General features: G+C 43.4%; 1 protein-coding gene across 2 annotated transcripts in view; it reads left to right on the plus strand.

Annotated features, from left to right (window-relative positions):
• Positions 1-16,991, plus strand: part of LOC137641427 (uncharacterized) — a 193,072-nt gene that overhangs the window by 149,959 nt on the left and 26,122 nt on the right. For both annotated transcript variants that reach the window (XM_068373966.1, XM_068373967.1), the window contains exons 18-19: positions 6,032-6,124; positions 8,886-9,063. In XM_068373966.1, the coding sequence (XP_068230067.1) occupies positions 6,032-6,124; positions 8,886-9,063 (271 nt within the window). The remainder of the gene's footprint in view (positions 1-6,031; positions 6,125-8,885; positions 9,064-16,991) is intronic.

Raw genomic sequence — 16,991 nt, forward strand, 5'->3', positions numbered from 1 at the left:
ACTTGGAACCGAAGTTAATCAACGTTGAGCCCGTTATATCGTATTTAGCCTTTAAAGAATTTAAAACTTTTTAAATGTAATGTTTTATGAAAGAATTTCTTTGATAGTCTTCGTACCGTTTTCAAAGATGAACTAACGTTTAGACTACGCAGTTGTTGACGTTCAGGACGTTCAACATGCGCTCTATCGTTACGATAGAGAGAGAGTGTATCACGGTTTCACTTTGCAGTAAGAGTAAATCGATTCTGACGTTTTGTTCATTCTTTCTTAGCTTAAATGTTTTAAATTCTAAATTAAAGGAACTTTTTATTTGGAAAACCTTTCAGTTTTTTTCCTTTAGTCAAATAACATGTTTTTTTGACGATATATAATTGGGCTCTTCTCTTCTCTTAGGTGCGAAATCAAGAGAGAAAGAGAGAGAGAGATAGAGACGGAGGGAGAGAGAGGAGAGAAAACGTTCCGTTCAAGCGGGTAACGTTGTTCTCGTGTTACTCTCGTCCCTAGTCTCTGTACGGGGAAAAAGGTAAAACGTTTCTAGGGTTTTATTCTTGTCCCCAGGCTATGTGCGGTGAGAGATTGAAAACGTAGTTTATATGAACTAGCGTTTAGTCTCTTTCCCAGCCACTGAATTTTTTATCTTAATATATGTTTTCTGTTTTTTTTTTGCTAGTATTAATGAGCTGCATTTTACGACTGATTTCGCAATTACTACCTTTTAATGAAGGGTAGAATTGCGTGTTTCAGGTAGAAATCAGTAAAAGTTTCGATTTCAGTGAAATAAGTGCAAAACAGAAAATCGATAAAGTGATATGCGCAAAGTGTTACAGTGTTGCGTCCGAGGGTTCGTCTGTTCGTGCCTGTCGTTCACCTAGTCCGGGACCTCTTGCAAGCTCCCAAGCCCAGGGGAGAAGTAATGTCGAACGACTTATGGGTTCGAGAGGCCTTGATCAACGAACAGACGTTTTCCCTCTGTGGTTTCGGGCGTATCTACCCAAGATCGCCCCACCCACTCTAAGACGAGAGAGCCCATTTATTCCTCGTCTGCGGAAGAGGTTTCTCGTAAGAAACCATGGACCAAGGTCTCGCGGCTTATTAAGCGCAAGTCGGTCCTTTCCGCGCAAGTCCAACGGCCCAGTTGTAGCCACTGGGTCAGTTCGGACTCGCTGCAGTCTTCCGACGACTGCTCACCTCCTAAGAGAGGCAAAGCGGTACCGCATCAGGCAGTCACACCGTCTGTTGCCGCACCTGCTCCTGTAGACCCTAAGTGGTCTTTGCTGCAGACCATGCAGTCTCAGTTAACGTCATTGATGCAGGACTTTCGTGCGGAGAAGGTTGACACTGCACCAACCTCTAGCCTACAACCAACCACGGTTGTGCGTCCTGTGGACGCTGAGGCGACCTTCTGCCGCACTCCAAGAGAGTCCCGCCACCCATGCGTTCCAGTGTACCCTGCCAGCCGCATGTTGACGTTCAGCGACGCACGGAACCTTCCGTTGACGTTCGCGAGGTACAACAACAGTCTAAGTTGTTTTGTTTTGACGCGGTGCGTCAACCTCCGCATTCTTGAGTTGTTTTGACTGCTCAGTCTAGGCAGTCAAAGCAGTCTCGAGTGGACACTGTACGTCCTCACACACCTGTTGTGGTTGACAGTTCAGTTGTTGACAGTTCACAGACTGTCAAGCAGTTACATGACGTTGCCTTCTGGTCTGCTACTTATGCACCAGTGAGAGACTCACTGAGGTAACCTAGCTTTTATCGGACAAGGTTCCTGTAGATGAGGAAGTTGCTGTTCTCCCTCCTACTGATATTCCCTTGAGGACTCTGTCAGATGGAGAGGAGCCTTAAGCTGCTTAGCCTCCTATGGACTTTAATTAAATCATGATGATTTTTTTAAGGATCTTCGTCCGGATCTTGTAACTGCTGCTCCTCGTTCGCCTTAACGTCAGAACTTACACTAGGCCTAGCTACTTCGAAGCCGTTGTTTTTAAGCTAGTGCTCTCTCGCTCTCCTAGAGAGCGTTACGTTGGCTAGGCGACTGGTTTTTGCACCAGGAGGAGTTTTAGGGATACAGCCTTTGATTTCCCTTCTTTTAAACTGGCTTATAGAGTGAGAGTCTGATATGACACGAGAGAAGTTCTCGGCTTGGGAGTTCATGCCTCTGCCCAGATAGACTTCTCAATTCTGGTAGACTCGCCCTGGCGCCTAGCCAGGAGACGCTCCAAGTTGTTTAAAGGTCAACTTCTCAGCTTTTGTCGAGCCTTTGAAGTTTTGCTGTACTATTATGTCACACATAACAAGGCTTTCAGGGATGGTAAACGGTTCCGCCTCAGTCGCTAACCCCGTCTGTTGCCACACCTGCTCCCGTAGACCCTAAATGGGCTTTGCTGCAAGACATGCAGTCCAAGCTTGCGTCCTTGATAGAGGACTTAAATGCGGAGAAGAACCTTCTGGCCAACAACCTTCCAACCGGTCGGTTGTGCGCCCTGTTGACGCTGAGGTAACCTACTCGCGTCTGCCAGTTGAGGTGGTTCCTCCTTCTGGCCAACAACCTTCCAACCGGTCGGTTGTGCGCCCTGTTGACGCTGAGGTAACCTACTCGCGTCTGCCAGTTGAGGTGGTTCCTCCACCGATGCGACCCAGTGTGGGTTGCCAGCCGCACGTTGACGTTAAGCGACGCTCGGAGGTGGTTGTTGACGTTCAGGACGTTCAACAACCAGCAGAGGTGACTTGTTGTGACGCAGTGCGTCAACCTCAGCAACCCGGTAGGGTGTTGACTGCACAACCCAGACGGTCTAGACAGTTTCGGGTTGACGCTGTACTTCCTCGCGCACCCATGGTTGTTGACAGTTCACAGACTGTGCAGCAGTTCCATGATATTGCGTCCGGCTCCGTCACGCATCCACCAGTGCGACCGGATTCAGCGAGTCAGACGTTGCCCACTCCGTTGCCGTTTCCTCATCAGTTTCGGATAAGGAACCCTCTGATGAGGACGTTGCTGAACAAGATGATCAGCCCCCAGCCCTGCTATCCATCCAGAAGATGCTGAAGAAGAAGGTAGGGACACTGTCATCCGTGGATCAATTTGTGTCACTAGGAAGACTACACCTCCGTCCTCTTCTATACCATCTAGCTTTTCACTGGAAAAAGGACAAGACGCTAGAAGCGGTCTCGATCCCGGTTTCCGGAAAGATAAAGTCTTGTCTGACTTGGTGAAAGGACTATATCAACCTAAGAGAGGGTCTTCCCCTGACTGTTCAGACTCCCAACCACGTTCTCTTCTCGGACGCATCGGACGTAGGCTGGGGTGCGACATTAGACGGTCGGGAATGCTCGGGATTATGGAACTCGATTCAAAGGACAATGCATTTCAACTGCAAGGAGCTACTGGCAGTACGTCTGGCCTGGAAAAGCTTCAGGTCTCTCCTTCAAGGCAAAGTGGTGGAGGTGAACTCGGACAACACCACGGCTTTGGCGTACATCTCCAAGCAAGGAGGGACCTACTCTCTGACGTTGTACGAGATCGCAAGGGACCTCCTCACCTGGTCAAAAGGTCTAGACATATCACTAGTAACGAGGTTCATCCAAGGCAACTTGAATGTCATGGCAGATTGTCTCAGTCGGAAGGGACAAATAATTCCAACAGAATGGACCCTCCACAAGGATGTATGCAAGAGACTTTGGGCCACCTGGGGCCAGCCAACCATAGATCTCTTCGCAACCTCGATGACCAAGAGGCTCCCAATATTTTGCTCACCAATCCCGGACCCAGCAGTTCATATAGAGGCCTTTCTCCTAGATTGGTCACATCTAGATCTATATGCATTCCCTCCGTTCAAGATTGTCAACAAGGTACTGCAGAAGTTCGCCTCTCACGAAGGGACAAGGTTGACGCTAGTTGCTTCCCTCTGGCCCGCGAGAGAATGGTTCACCGAGGTACTTCGATGGCTAGTAGACGTTCCCAGGACACTTCCCCTAAGGGTGGACCTTCTACGTCAGCCACGCGTAAAGAAGGTACACCAAGGCCTCCACGCTCTTCGTCTGACTGCCTTCAGACTATCGAAAGACTCTCGAGAGCTAGAGGCTTTTCGGAGGAGGCAGCCAGAGCGATTGCTAGAGCAAGGAGAACATCCACCCTTAGAGTCTACCAATCGAAGTGGGGAATCTTCCGAAACTGGTGCAAGTCAGTATCCGTATCCTCGACCAGTACCTCTGTAACTCAAATAGCTGACTTCCTCTTATATCTGAGGAAAGAACGATCTCTTTCAGCTCCCTCTATCAAGGGTTACAGAAGCATGTTGGCATCAGTCTTCCGTCACAGAGGCTTAGATCTTTCCAACAATAAAGATCTACAGGACCTCCTTAAGTCTTTTGAGACCACGAAGGAGCGTCGTTTGGTTACACCTGGTTGGAATTTAGACGTGGTACTAAGATTCCTTATGTCAGACAGGTTCGAACCACTACAATCAGCCTCCCTGAAAGATCTCACCTTAAAGACTCTTTTCCTGGTATGCTTAGCCACAGCTAAAAGAGTCAGTGAGATTCATGCCTTCAGCAAGAACATCGGATTCTCATCCGAAACGGCTACATGTTCTACAACTTGGTTTTCTAGCCAAAAACGAGCTGCCTTCTCGGCCTTGGCCAATATCGTTCGATATTCCAAACTTATCGTATGGTTGGAAATGAACTAGAAAGAGTCTTATGCCCTGTAAGAGCTCTTAAGTTCTATTTAAAACGAACTAAACCTTTACGAGGCCCGTCTGAAGCTTTATGGTGTTCAGTTAAGAAACCATCTTTGCCTAGTCAAAGAATGCTTTATCCTATTTTATCAGACTGTTAATACGAGAAGCTCATTCCCATCTGAATGAGGAAGACCAAGCTTTGCTGAAGGTAAGGACACACGAAGTTAGAGCTGTCGCAACTTCCGTGGCCTTTAAACAAAATAGATCTCTGCAAAGTATAATCGACGCAACCTATTGAAAAAGCAAGTCAGTGTTCGCGTCTTTTTATCCTAAGAATGTCCAGTCTCTTTACGAGAACTGCTACTCTCTGGGACCATTCGTAGCAACGAGTGTAGTAGTGGGTGAGGGCTCAACCACTACAATTCCCTAATTCCATAACCTTTTTAATCTTTCTCTTGAAATGTTTTATTTTTGTTTTTGGGTTGTCCGGAAGGCTAAGAAGCCTTTCGCATCCTACTTGATTTGGCGGGTGGTCAAAGTCATTTCTTGAGAAGCGCCTAGATTAGAGGTTTTGATGAGGTCCTGTTGTATGGGTTGCAACCCTTGATACTTCAGATCCTAGGGGTCGCTCAGCATCCTAAAAGGATCGCGAGGCTCCGTAAGGAAGACGTACTTAAAAAGGCAGAGTAATTGTTCAAGTCGACTTCCTTACCAGGTACTTATTTATTTTATGTTTGTTATTTTGAATAACTGCTAAAATGAAATAAAAAATCCTTAGCTCATAATAATGTAAACAATTATTGCTGGTCTCTACCCACCCCCCTGGGTGTGAATCAGCTTATATAATCACCGGCTAAGTTTAATATTGAAAAATGTTATTTTTATAATAAAATAAATTTTTGAATATACTTACCCGGTGATTATATATTAAAGGACCCTCCCTTCCTCCCCAATAGAGACCCAGTGGACCGAGGAGAAAATTGAGTTCTGTGTTTACATTGAGTACTGAGTACCTGCACGACAGATGGCGCTGTTGAAGTACACCCCCTACCTGCATTGCGATCGCTGGCGGATTTTTAACGTAGAGTTTTTCTGTCGAGCAACAGAGTTGCAGCTTATATAATCACCGGGTAAGTATATTCAAAAATTTATTTTATTATAAAAATAACATGTTTCAATGGTCATTCATTCATAACTAATTTTTTCATTGAAAATTGGTCTCACCTTGCAGTGCAGAGAACGATGTTTAAAACTCAACCACTAGGATTCCTCAAATATAGAGAATGATCTGTCATTGATGAATAAGCAGTAAGGATTTTTGTATACAAAGACATTATTTATTTCTATTTAAGGTCCTTGCTGTGCTGGTGTTGTTGGAATGACAATGCCCAGGTACTGCCTTTTTGGTGATACAGTCAATACAGCATCTAGAATGGAGTCTACAGGTGAGCATAAGTATTTGAGGGGGACTTGTACATTTTGTTTAGAGTAATGCAATGCACTATGAGTTTAGTTTGATTGTTTTTATTAATTACATTTATTTTCTAAGGTAAAGAGGAAGAAATACCCCATAAAAATTATGCATGGAAATCTTAGCATTTTTTATAATCAAAACTGTTTGTAGCTTTTATCTTAATACTTAACTGTTATTGTTATTATTATTATTATTATTGGAAATAATGCAATAGTTGATGGAGGAGGATAAGAATGATGATATTTCTGGGCTCGACCTGTATTGTTCCATGAAATGCTCTTTATAGCACCATTTCTAAGGCATAAATATTGCTAAATACAGTATACCAGAGAAAAAAGATGCATGGAATGCCAGGAATAAACCCAGCTCGCTCACTATAATGAGTGTCGGTATAGTAACTGGGGCGTGTAAGAACCACGACCATAGGTCCCTCACCAGTCAGACCTTTCCTTCTTCAACTTCCCCCGGAACTACGAGGTGCCGATCTACACCCGACTGCTGCCTTCTACTACGACTATCCTCCCCTCACCCCTACCCCTCCCCACGCTCCCTCCCTCATTCCTCCTTAGCACCAGCGAAGGTTCTGATGTGTTTTTTCATAGCTCTGTGTTTTTTGGTGTTTTTGAAGATGTCCGACGTTTTGGAGATCCCTGCTCCCAAATTGAGTATATTTTTAGTGATGACGTGAGGTTTCTTTTCTGTAAAACCTGGCATCAGGGACAGTCGTTCTTCGATGTCAAGATCGTATGATGAAAAGTCTTTCACTTTTTTACTCTTACAAGGAATTGATCTTAAGTTTGTTGGAAAGTGTTCTTCGTTCTTTCCTCAACATTTCTCCTTAGTTGTAGGAACGGAATATTCAACACCATCCAAAATTTTTTCAAAACATTCAATTACACAATCCTGGAACTCCAAGATTGCCATACACTTGCATAAATAGATGAGAAGTACAGACATATACCAAAGCATTTCCCCCAATTTTGGGGAGTAGCCAACATCAAACAAATGAAACAAAAAAGGGGACCTCTCCTCTCTACGTTCCTCCCAGCCTGACAAGGGACTCAACTGAGTTCGGCTGGTACTGCTAGGGTGCCAAAGCCCACCCTCCCCCGTTATCCACCACAGATGAAGCTTCATAATGCTGAATCCCCTACTGCTGCTACCTCCGCAGTCAACCAAGGCACCGGAGGAAGCAGCACGGCCTATTGGAACTGTGTCACAATCGCTCGCCATTCATTTCTATTTCTAGCATGCTCTCTTGCCTCTCTCCCATCTATCCTCCTATCACCCAGAGCTTCCTTCACGCCATCCATCCACCCAAACCTTGGCCTTCCTCTTGTACTTCTCCCATCGACTCTCCCATCAAGTAGATGAGAACTGAAACAAGGAAGCTCTCTTAATTTTCCTGTTGCTCATTTTACTGTAACTCCAATAAAGTTTCGTTTGTCAGTTGTTATTTTTGAGCCTCAATCAACTTGTCAAAATCTACTTCCAACTGCATCTCGAGTTCATCACTCAAGTGATATGAAAAGTTTTCATTATGCCTTTATTTGTATTGGTAAAGTGTAACTTAGTCTTGAAATTTATTACAATTTTATTGACATTTTTATATATCACAAGTATCTTTTTAAACAGTTGATTAAAAGAATATTTATAGAATTTACTACATCAGTACTGGAGGTTTTTCTTTTATTAGTTATTGAGTCTCTATAGGTTTGTAAGTTTACATATTTTTTCCTATAGTATACAGAAAATAAGATAATTTACTTCAGCAAATTATGATTGCCTTGGCATCATTATCTAACTTAAGTGCAAGTGTGTACTTTTGTATATTGTTCGTCAACAGGATGTTACTGTAAAGTACTCAGGTGAGTACATACATACATATACCAAAGGCACTTCCCCCAATTTTTTGGGGGTAGCCGACATCAACAATGAAACAAAACAAAAAAGGGGACCTCTACTCTCTACGTTCCTTCAGCCTAACCAGGGACTCAGCCGAGTTCAGCTGGTACTGCTAGGGTGCCACAGCCCAACCTCCCACATTATCCACCACAGATGAAGCTTCATAATGCTGAATCCCCTACTGCTGCTACCTCCGCGGTCATCTAGCAACTCTCCATTCAACATAACATTCAACCTTGCACCACCTTCCCTTCTCGTACATCTCATAACCTTACTCTTACCCACATTAACTCTCAACTTCCTTCTCTCACACACCCTTCCAAATTCTGTCACTAGTCGGTCAAGCTTCTCTTCTGTGTCTGCTACCAGTACAGTATCATCCGCAAACAACAACTGATTTACCTCTCATTCATGATCATTCTCGCCTACCAGTTTTAATCCTCGTCCAAGCACTCGAGCATTCACCTCTCTCACCACTCCATCAACATACAAGTTAAACAACCACGGCGACATCACACATCCCTGTCTCAGCCCCACTTTCACCGGAAACCAATCACTCACTTCATTTCCTATTCTAACACATGCTTTACTACCTTTGTAGAAACTTTTCACTGCTTGCAACAACCTTCCACCAACTCCATATAACCTCATCACAGTACAGTATAGAAATTTTATTATCAAAATTCCATTTTTCTTTTCCCATATTTCCTTAATAGTTTTAGCATTATATTTTTTCTTTCCCTTATATTTCCTCACTAATGTATTTATTATAGCAAACTGATCTTCTTTTGAATCTATTTTCATAGAGAACTGTTTTCCACCAACAGGTTCGGCATGGCGTATCCACGTCAGTGAAAAGACCTCGTCTGTTCTTAAGGAGGAAGGGGGTTATCATCTTGATTACAGGGGAATGACCAAGCTAAAAGGCAAAGGAGAAATGCCTACTTACTGGCTCTTGGGAAAAGATGACTTTAAGAAAGAATTACCTGTGCCGCCAGAAATTGGGTGAGTGTTTGAAGCAGAATTTGGTAAACGAGTAATCAAAATGTCCTGCCACACTTGATGTAGTGGCCAAAGTACATAGATTCAAAATACTTATCATGCTAAGTCACTGGTGATTTTTAGGTATAAAACATTGTATGCTTTTTATGTTTGGAAATGGTCTTACTTGATAATGAAAATATTCTACGCTTAACATATTACAGTATGTAGCTTAATCATAATTTATGTTTTAATCGCCCTCTTAAAGTGCACATCATTCATCATTCCCTCCTGAATATAAATTTGCTGTTTATGTATAGTGTATAAATACTGTATTATAAAATGAATATCTCCAGGGCCCAGTAAGATTTCCATAATGCCACTATGTTTTGTATAAAGACCAAACATTACCTTTTTTGCTTTGAATTAAAAACTCAACATCACAAACTTATATTTAGCTAGTTATTAGTGACAATTAAACCTAATAGAAGTAAGGGGAGAAGAAATAGTGTGTGATAGTGAAGTTTACGAGAAATGGGCAAAGTTTGAAAATACAGAATTTAAGATATAGGCCTACATGTATGGGTGTTTTAGTATAGAATCTTGGAAATTCATTTATTCAAAAGTAATTCATGCATAATTTTAACTCAGGTTTCAGCAGTAATAGCTAGTTTATGTCACACACTGTTAGTAATCGTTACATACGTTACATTCTTATATTTTTACACTATGATAAAAACTGAAGTTTTGTCATTTTTATCTAGAGTGATTCAAGAAGAACTTGAGTAATCTACTCACAGTATTAGACTGTAATGGAATGTTGATTTGAACGGGTTCTAACCCTTTTACCCCCAATGGACGTACTGGTACGTTTCACAAAACTCATTCCTTTACCCCCATGGACGTACTGGTATGTCCTTGCTAAAAAAGGGATTTTGACGAAGGAAAAATCTATTTCTGGGGAGAGACCTGTGACGCCCGGCGAAAAAGTCCTTCTTTGTACTTTTTCTGATATAAATCTTCCAAATATACCAGAGAAAATTAAAAGCATGGAATGCAGAGGTTACAACCCTCGCGCGAGCACCTTGTTGGTGTCGTATATCTAACAAGGGCGTTTGTAAAACACTATTCACAGGCTGTCTTCCATTTAGATAATCCCTTCATCAAAGGGGGAGGGCCGTGACAGGCCCTAGAGAATACAGTTGGGTTACCCTACCGACACCTACCACTCGCGCTCACCAGGTCATCCTTCTGCAAGAACATATGGCTTGGCAAGGAAAGGGTGGGTCCGTACAAAAATAATCGGGAAGGGTTTCGCCGGGCGTCACAGGTCTCTCCCCAGAAATAGATTTTTCCTTCGTCAAAATCCCTTTTCTGGGTCGACCTGTGACGGCCGGCGAAAAAGTACCAGAGAATGCCTTCCAAGCCCAATAAATTAATAACATAATGAGGAGAATACAATCACCATGTACGACAATACTATGATATAATAAAGTAACCGTCCAATTACCAACCAGCCAAATGACATAGGGAACGTAAGGTTAAATAATAATGACGACAAGGAACCAACTGAGTGTCGAATCGCAAAAGGCATCAAACCTTACATGTCTAAGTATATCTAAACATTAAAGGAACGGTAACTACAATAACAGTTAAACCATAGGAATTAAACATGGCAAATATCATAGGGCTAACGAACTACCAAGGAGAGCGGCGACGTGGTGTGAGTGGCGGGTAGGAGGGAGAAGAGAAGAGATGGAAGAAAGGAAGAAGAGGAGATTAATGGAGAGAGATAAGGCTCCCCTCTGCCATCGTCGGGTATTTAAGGGCCTGTAAGATCTTTAGATATTGGCGTTTGACAACCATAGGGGATTTCCAACCCGTATATTTTTTAAAATCATCAAAGTCCCTGTTCTGGAAGTCATTGTTGGAGGCATCTACTGTCCGTATATCATGAACCTGGGGAAATGATTCCGGATTAGTATGTTTAATGAAGTAGAGGATTTGTTGCCTGATACCGTGAATGGAAATAGTACCTCCTTGTTCCCTGATAACCAAGGGGCCAGACGAGCGGGTGGCAGTTCTAACTAAAAAGGGGCTTGAGAGTGTGACTGTACACGGAGAAAAATCCTGGGGATGAAGAATAGTCTTCCGAGGGGAGCACCTATTTTGCGGATCCTCATTTTTTAGCTAGGGAAGCTTTGTCTGGAAAAGGAGTACTTCGGCTGAAGGGAGGAAATCTATGTTTTCCGGGTTTCGTGAGAGAGCTGCTAGTTCTGATGTTCCATCACCTGAGGCCATAGCCGTTAGAAATAAAGTCTTCCTAAGAAGAGTGATATAAGAGCAGGATTCATTGTCCGTGTCCATCGCAAGTTTGAGAACACCATTCAGAGACCAAGAGTCCTTTTGTTGCCGAACCGAAGGTCGAAGCCTAGCACATGTTTTTGGTGTTGATGAGAAATAGGAATCAGCTAGGTTAATGTTGAACCCAACAAGGGAGATCTTCTTCAAAGCTGACTTGATGGTGGTTAAAGTGCTAACTGTTAGGCCTTTGACAAATAGGAACCTCAAGAAAGAGATGGCTAAATGCGGGGACATACGAGTATGGTCTGCACTCTTAGGGGACCTACTAGTTGTTAACGGCCGAATCATATTGGCGAATTGTCGAGTCCCTTTTGTCCCATTCGATGAAGAGATCGTTTCTGGTTCAATGTTCGCATCTCTACGAGCTGCCAACTTCCTGTAGTCCACAAAGTTAGAGTTTTGGCTATCCTTGAGTAATCTGACACAGTGAGTTTGGATACTCGGGTCAGTTTGAGGAACGGGATCCGGATGGGACTGAGTTTCAACTCGAGGAGGAGAGGAAACCAACTGTTCTTGGCCAGTGAGGTGGTACTAAAGCCACTGCGCCCCGGAAGGAGCGTAGTTTGTGTAAAAGTTTTTAGAAGATTCCCTGGGGGAGATAGGGAAATCTTCTTCTAATGGTTCCAATCCCGGGGTAATGCGTCCATGGCATAAGCCCGAGGGTCCAGGGTTGGGGTCACATAAAAAGGAAGTTAGTGATTCATCTGAGTTGCGAATAGATCTACCTGGAGGCCTGGAACGAGCCTGAGTATCCACCGGAATGAAATTATGTCTAGAGACCATTCTGACTCCAGTGGATCCGTCCTGGATAGTGAGTCCGCTCTCACATTCTGGCCTCCCGCTAGGTGAGGTGCTGACAGGAACCAGTTCTCTTCTGTTGCCCAGGCGAAGATAGTGACCAGGATCTGATTCAGGTTGGGTGACTTGGATCCTCCCCTGTTGACGTAGTGTACTGCGTCTGTGCTGTCTGACACTACTCTGATGTGGGTCGACCTCGGAGGAGAGTCTCTCTTCAGGGTCAAGAACACTGCCATGGCTTTGAGAACAATGATATGGGACTGTTTCATGGAGAGTGACCAAGAACCTGAAACATCTGATGTTCGGAGTAATCCCCCCCATCCACTTAGAGACGCGGCTGTATGGAATGTCACTTGTGGAGGTGGGAATTGTAGAGGAACCGATTTGGAGAGGTCCTTCGGTTCGGACCATGGGCGTAGTCTCATTTTCAAGACAGAGGGGATCTTCGAGACCATGTCTCTTATAGGTACTGTAGCTCTCTTTCTCCAAACTCGATTGATGTCTTTGAGTTTGGCTTTTATTAGGAGATCTGTTACTGAAGTGAATTGGAAAAGTCCGAGGATACTTTCTAAGGCTCTTCGGGCACCTGTTTGTGTTTGAGAAAATTTTTTGATCTTGGAAACTATTCCTCTTACCTTTTGGAAGGGAGAGACAACGTGTGCTTCGAAAGGTCCCACTGAATGGCTAACCATTCTAAGCGGACTGATGGTTGCAGGCGAGATTTTTTTTTTTTTTTTTTTTTTTTTTGGAGATTGACCCGAAATCACAGGTTGTCGAGAAATTGAAGTAATTCCTTCGTAACTCTGTTGCCTTCTATGACCGGCCGGGCCCAAATGAGCCAACCGGCCAGATAAGCAATGATCTGTATCTCTTGGTTCCTGAGTTGTTCTAACACTCTCTCTCCCAGTTTCGTGAATATCCTGGGATCAATGTTGAGGCCAAAGGGCATGTCTTGAACACAAAGGCTTTCCTGCTTAGGCGGAAACCCAGATAAGAAGAGAAGTTTCGAGCTATAGGCGCAAGATAATAGTCGTCGGTAAGATCGACAGAGGTGGTGACGGTCCCACGGGGAAGTAAGGTCCGTACCTGAGAGATAGTCAACATCCGGAACTTGTCGCAGAGAATGTAAGAGTTTAGCTTGACAAGTCCAGGTCCACTCTCAATGCCGACAAGCCTTTCTTCGGAATTGTGAACAGGTGGCTTTGGAACTTCAGTGATCGATCCCGTTTGATTGCTTCTTCTTGAGTAACCCTGTGGTGTACTCTTTCAGGATGGGAGTGGATTTCTGGGAGAAGGTCACTGGTGGAGGAGGAGGACCTTGTGGCCATTTTCACCTCAAACCTTTAGAGATTATGCTATGAGCCCACAGACCGAAGGTCCAATGGTCTCGAAAGTGGTAAAGTCTACCCCCTACCGGGACCACCGCGTTGTGAGGGGGTGAATCTAGGTACTTTCCTTCTCCGAGCCCCCTTTTTCCTAGGTCCGCCTCGATGGCGAGACTGTCTTCTACTCCTGTAGCTTCCTCTCTGGTGTCCACGAGAGGAGCCTGAGGGTTCGGATCTAGGGCTGTATGCAGGTAAAACATCCCAACGGGGTTGGGCTGTGTACCTGGGGAATCAGTGAGGTAGACCACCTGATGAGGGGGATTTGGATGCATAGATGTCGAATCAGAGGAAGGCTGTGATGACGAGTGGGTAACCGACTATCGATTCCTGTCTGATAGAGGCCTCAGACAGAACGTATTTCCCACAACTAACCCGATCAGACCATCAAACGTGTAGGTCGAATTGGAAGGGCAGATCTTGGAATTATCGTACCCCCCAGACTGACAACATCCTGGTCCAGACAGATCGGGCCTGCCCTTTAGGAAATAATACTGTTACCTTCGGTACCTTGTCTAACCTAACCAAGGCAATCTCTTTCAATCGAACGAATCCGTTGAACGGGAATTCTAGTACCTGGGAGTAAAATCTAGGTCCCCCAGAGGGAGGACGTCTATGCCATCCAGATTTATGGTACCATCTATATATGGAACATGTAAGGCAAATCTCTATGCGTTGTTTTTATCGAAGGAGGTTACTTCGATATGCCTGGGGCTGTAGGGGGAAACTTCCGAGTTCCTGAACGGATCTGACTCACTACCATACTTTTGAGCTCCGTCATAGCCCCTTGGTTTTCCCTAGAATGTGTTGCTTTTAGCAGTCACGGTTTATGCAGGGTAACATGAACATCAGGATCCATTAAGGGTCCTAGGTCGGTGACGTAGGTAATTGCAAAGCTGAAGGCTCAAAACTCATCCCCACCTACCTGCCCGTCCATGGGGTCGTCGTCCAACCTTAGAGAGGACACTCTGAGGAGATAGGGACCTCTAGATGGAGCATTTCTTCCCAACCTTGATACCCAAGGGCGGAGAGCCTCTCTTGCAGGCCAGAGAGATTCATCATCATCCTGACGGGAACCATGTAGGCGAACCTTCTGTAACAGAAAGGGGACATAAGTCTGGATGTTCCTTGAACTTTGGTTAGTGATCCTATTCACAGGCTGGGATCAGCTGTATAACTCATAAAAATCAATTTTAAAGAAAAGTCATTTAATGTACTATCTTTTGGGGTATAGTTCGACACTTGTATTCATGAAATGTGACACTGTTGGCGCATCCGCCACAGGTTGGCCACCCCTGACTCAGACGTTCAGAACCGGGTCTAACATTATTTACTGGCTATTAGTATTCTATTGATTCATCTGTTCACTGACCAGAGTTTCAAGGAACAGTAGATAGCCTCTCATGGCATGGTTAGTCTCGACCCGGCCCTTCATTAGAAGGGGCCAACGTTCGGTTCCCAGTACTGAGTGGAAACTTATTTCTATTTGAACACTATGTTGTATGGATATTTATTCATATTTAGGCATAGTTAGAATTGAATATGCATAAATAAAGGCATAATCAATTTATTTCTATTTGAACACGATGTTGTATGAATATTTATTCATATTTAGGTATAGTTAGAATTGAACATGCACAAATATAGGCACAATCAATTTATTTCTATTTGAACACTATGTTGTATGGATATTTATTCATATTTAGGCATAGTTAGAATTGAAAATGCATAAATATAGGCATAATCAATTTATTTCTATTTGAACACGATGTTGTATGGATATTTATCCATATTTATACATAGTTAGAATTAAATATATGCATAAATATAGGCATAGTTATGTTCATATATTTTTATTAGGACTTTCAAGAATAACTAATGAATATTACCAACGCAAATTCAAAGTGTCATTAAAGTAAGTACAGTTTACTTTGTATTCATGTTAAATCCTTTCCTTTACAGCAAAACAAGAGATTGGCCACCCGTGGTCTGAGTGATCTCTGTCTGTACCGGAGCTCCGGTAACAATCCCCGGTACAAAGGTCCGTCATAGTGACAACGTGAACACCAGAGGAAAACTAATATTAACCTCAATGCTGATCGCCTGTACGATATCCGGTTAAGCCGGAGATTCGATGAAAAGGATCGTAATAACGATATTGTGATTATTCATGAAAAGGGGTTCATACCCTGATTCTGATCGTCTGATTGATCTCTGTTTGTAACGGAGAACTAGTGAGAAAGGTCCGTCATCGTGAAAACGTGATCCTCAGCGGTACGATAACATTCTCTAATACTGAATGTTTGTGTTATCTCCAGTGAAGCCGGAGATTCGATGAAAAAGGGACCGTAATAATGAAAAAACTGTGAAGTCTTCATCCATATCACATTGTTAACTCCGGTTCTGGCCGTCTGCTTGATCTCTGTTTGTACCGGAGATCCGGTAGCAAAGGCCCGTCACCGTGATATCGTGACCGTTCCCGGTACGATAACATTAACCTCAATGAATGATTGTGTTATCTCCCGTGAAGCCGGCCGTAACGGTGTAATTATGATCAAACATGACAAAGGTTCGTGTGTAAAAGGCTTCAGCCGGAGTCCGAGTGCCGGATTTCACCGTAGCACTCCAAAAATCTGCTCCTGTACGTTAACTAGTTCTCACCCAATGAGTATCCATATAGCGGAGCATAACTCAAGGCGGAGCTAAGGGTGTCGGTATAAAACGACCCCAATAATGACTCATACACTAACGTACCTATTAATAGTGTTAGCTATATTAACAGTAACCACATCAATAAAAACGTTTATAATATTAAACGTACTATCATCAACTCTGATACTAAGAGGAGGCCTGAATAACTCGTGATCGTATGAAAACGGAGAACGGGAAATTCACCTCTCTTACTCGAGCTAACAAAGAAAACGAGAGAAGGGATAACTCATATCCGTAGAACGGGGAACGAGCAGTCTCTGTTTTCGCTCTCAAGGTTACATAATAAAAAACTAACATCACACAATAAAACAAGAACATTAATAAAATTGATTGCTTTTCTTAGTAATTGTAATAACCAAGAACGAAGAATAACGACAACGTAACAAATAAACAAGGATATAGTCTAAATCGAAGCCACTGAGGCGAGTACAAACTAACAGACTAAATCGCTAAACTTTAATTCGCTATTCTTTAAATCGCTATTCTTCGTAGGTCCAAATTGGACTTGCAAGCAAATAAATACCATAGTAAAAATTAATGATAACACAAAAAGGCCATAAAACGTAAGTGATATAACCTAGATGACAGAGTACCAGATGGGCAAAAATAACTAGAATATTTACCGAAGCGAACATAACCCAAAATGGCTGCCGATACCTCGGCAGGACAATCGCTTCCAAAACTAAAAACCACCAT

Source organism: Palaemon carinicauda, chromosome 5, assembly GCF_036898095.1.
Source record: "Palaemon carinicauda isolate YSFRI2023 chromosome 5, ASM3689809v2, whole genome shotgun sequence".
In the NCBI taxonomy this organism is placed as follows: domain Eukaryota; kingdom Metazoa; phylum Arthropoda; class Malacostraca; order Decapoda; family Palaemonidae; genus Palaemon; species Palaemon carinicauda.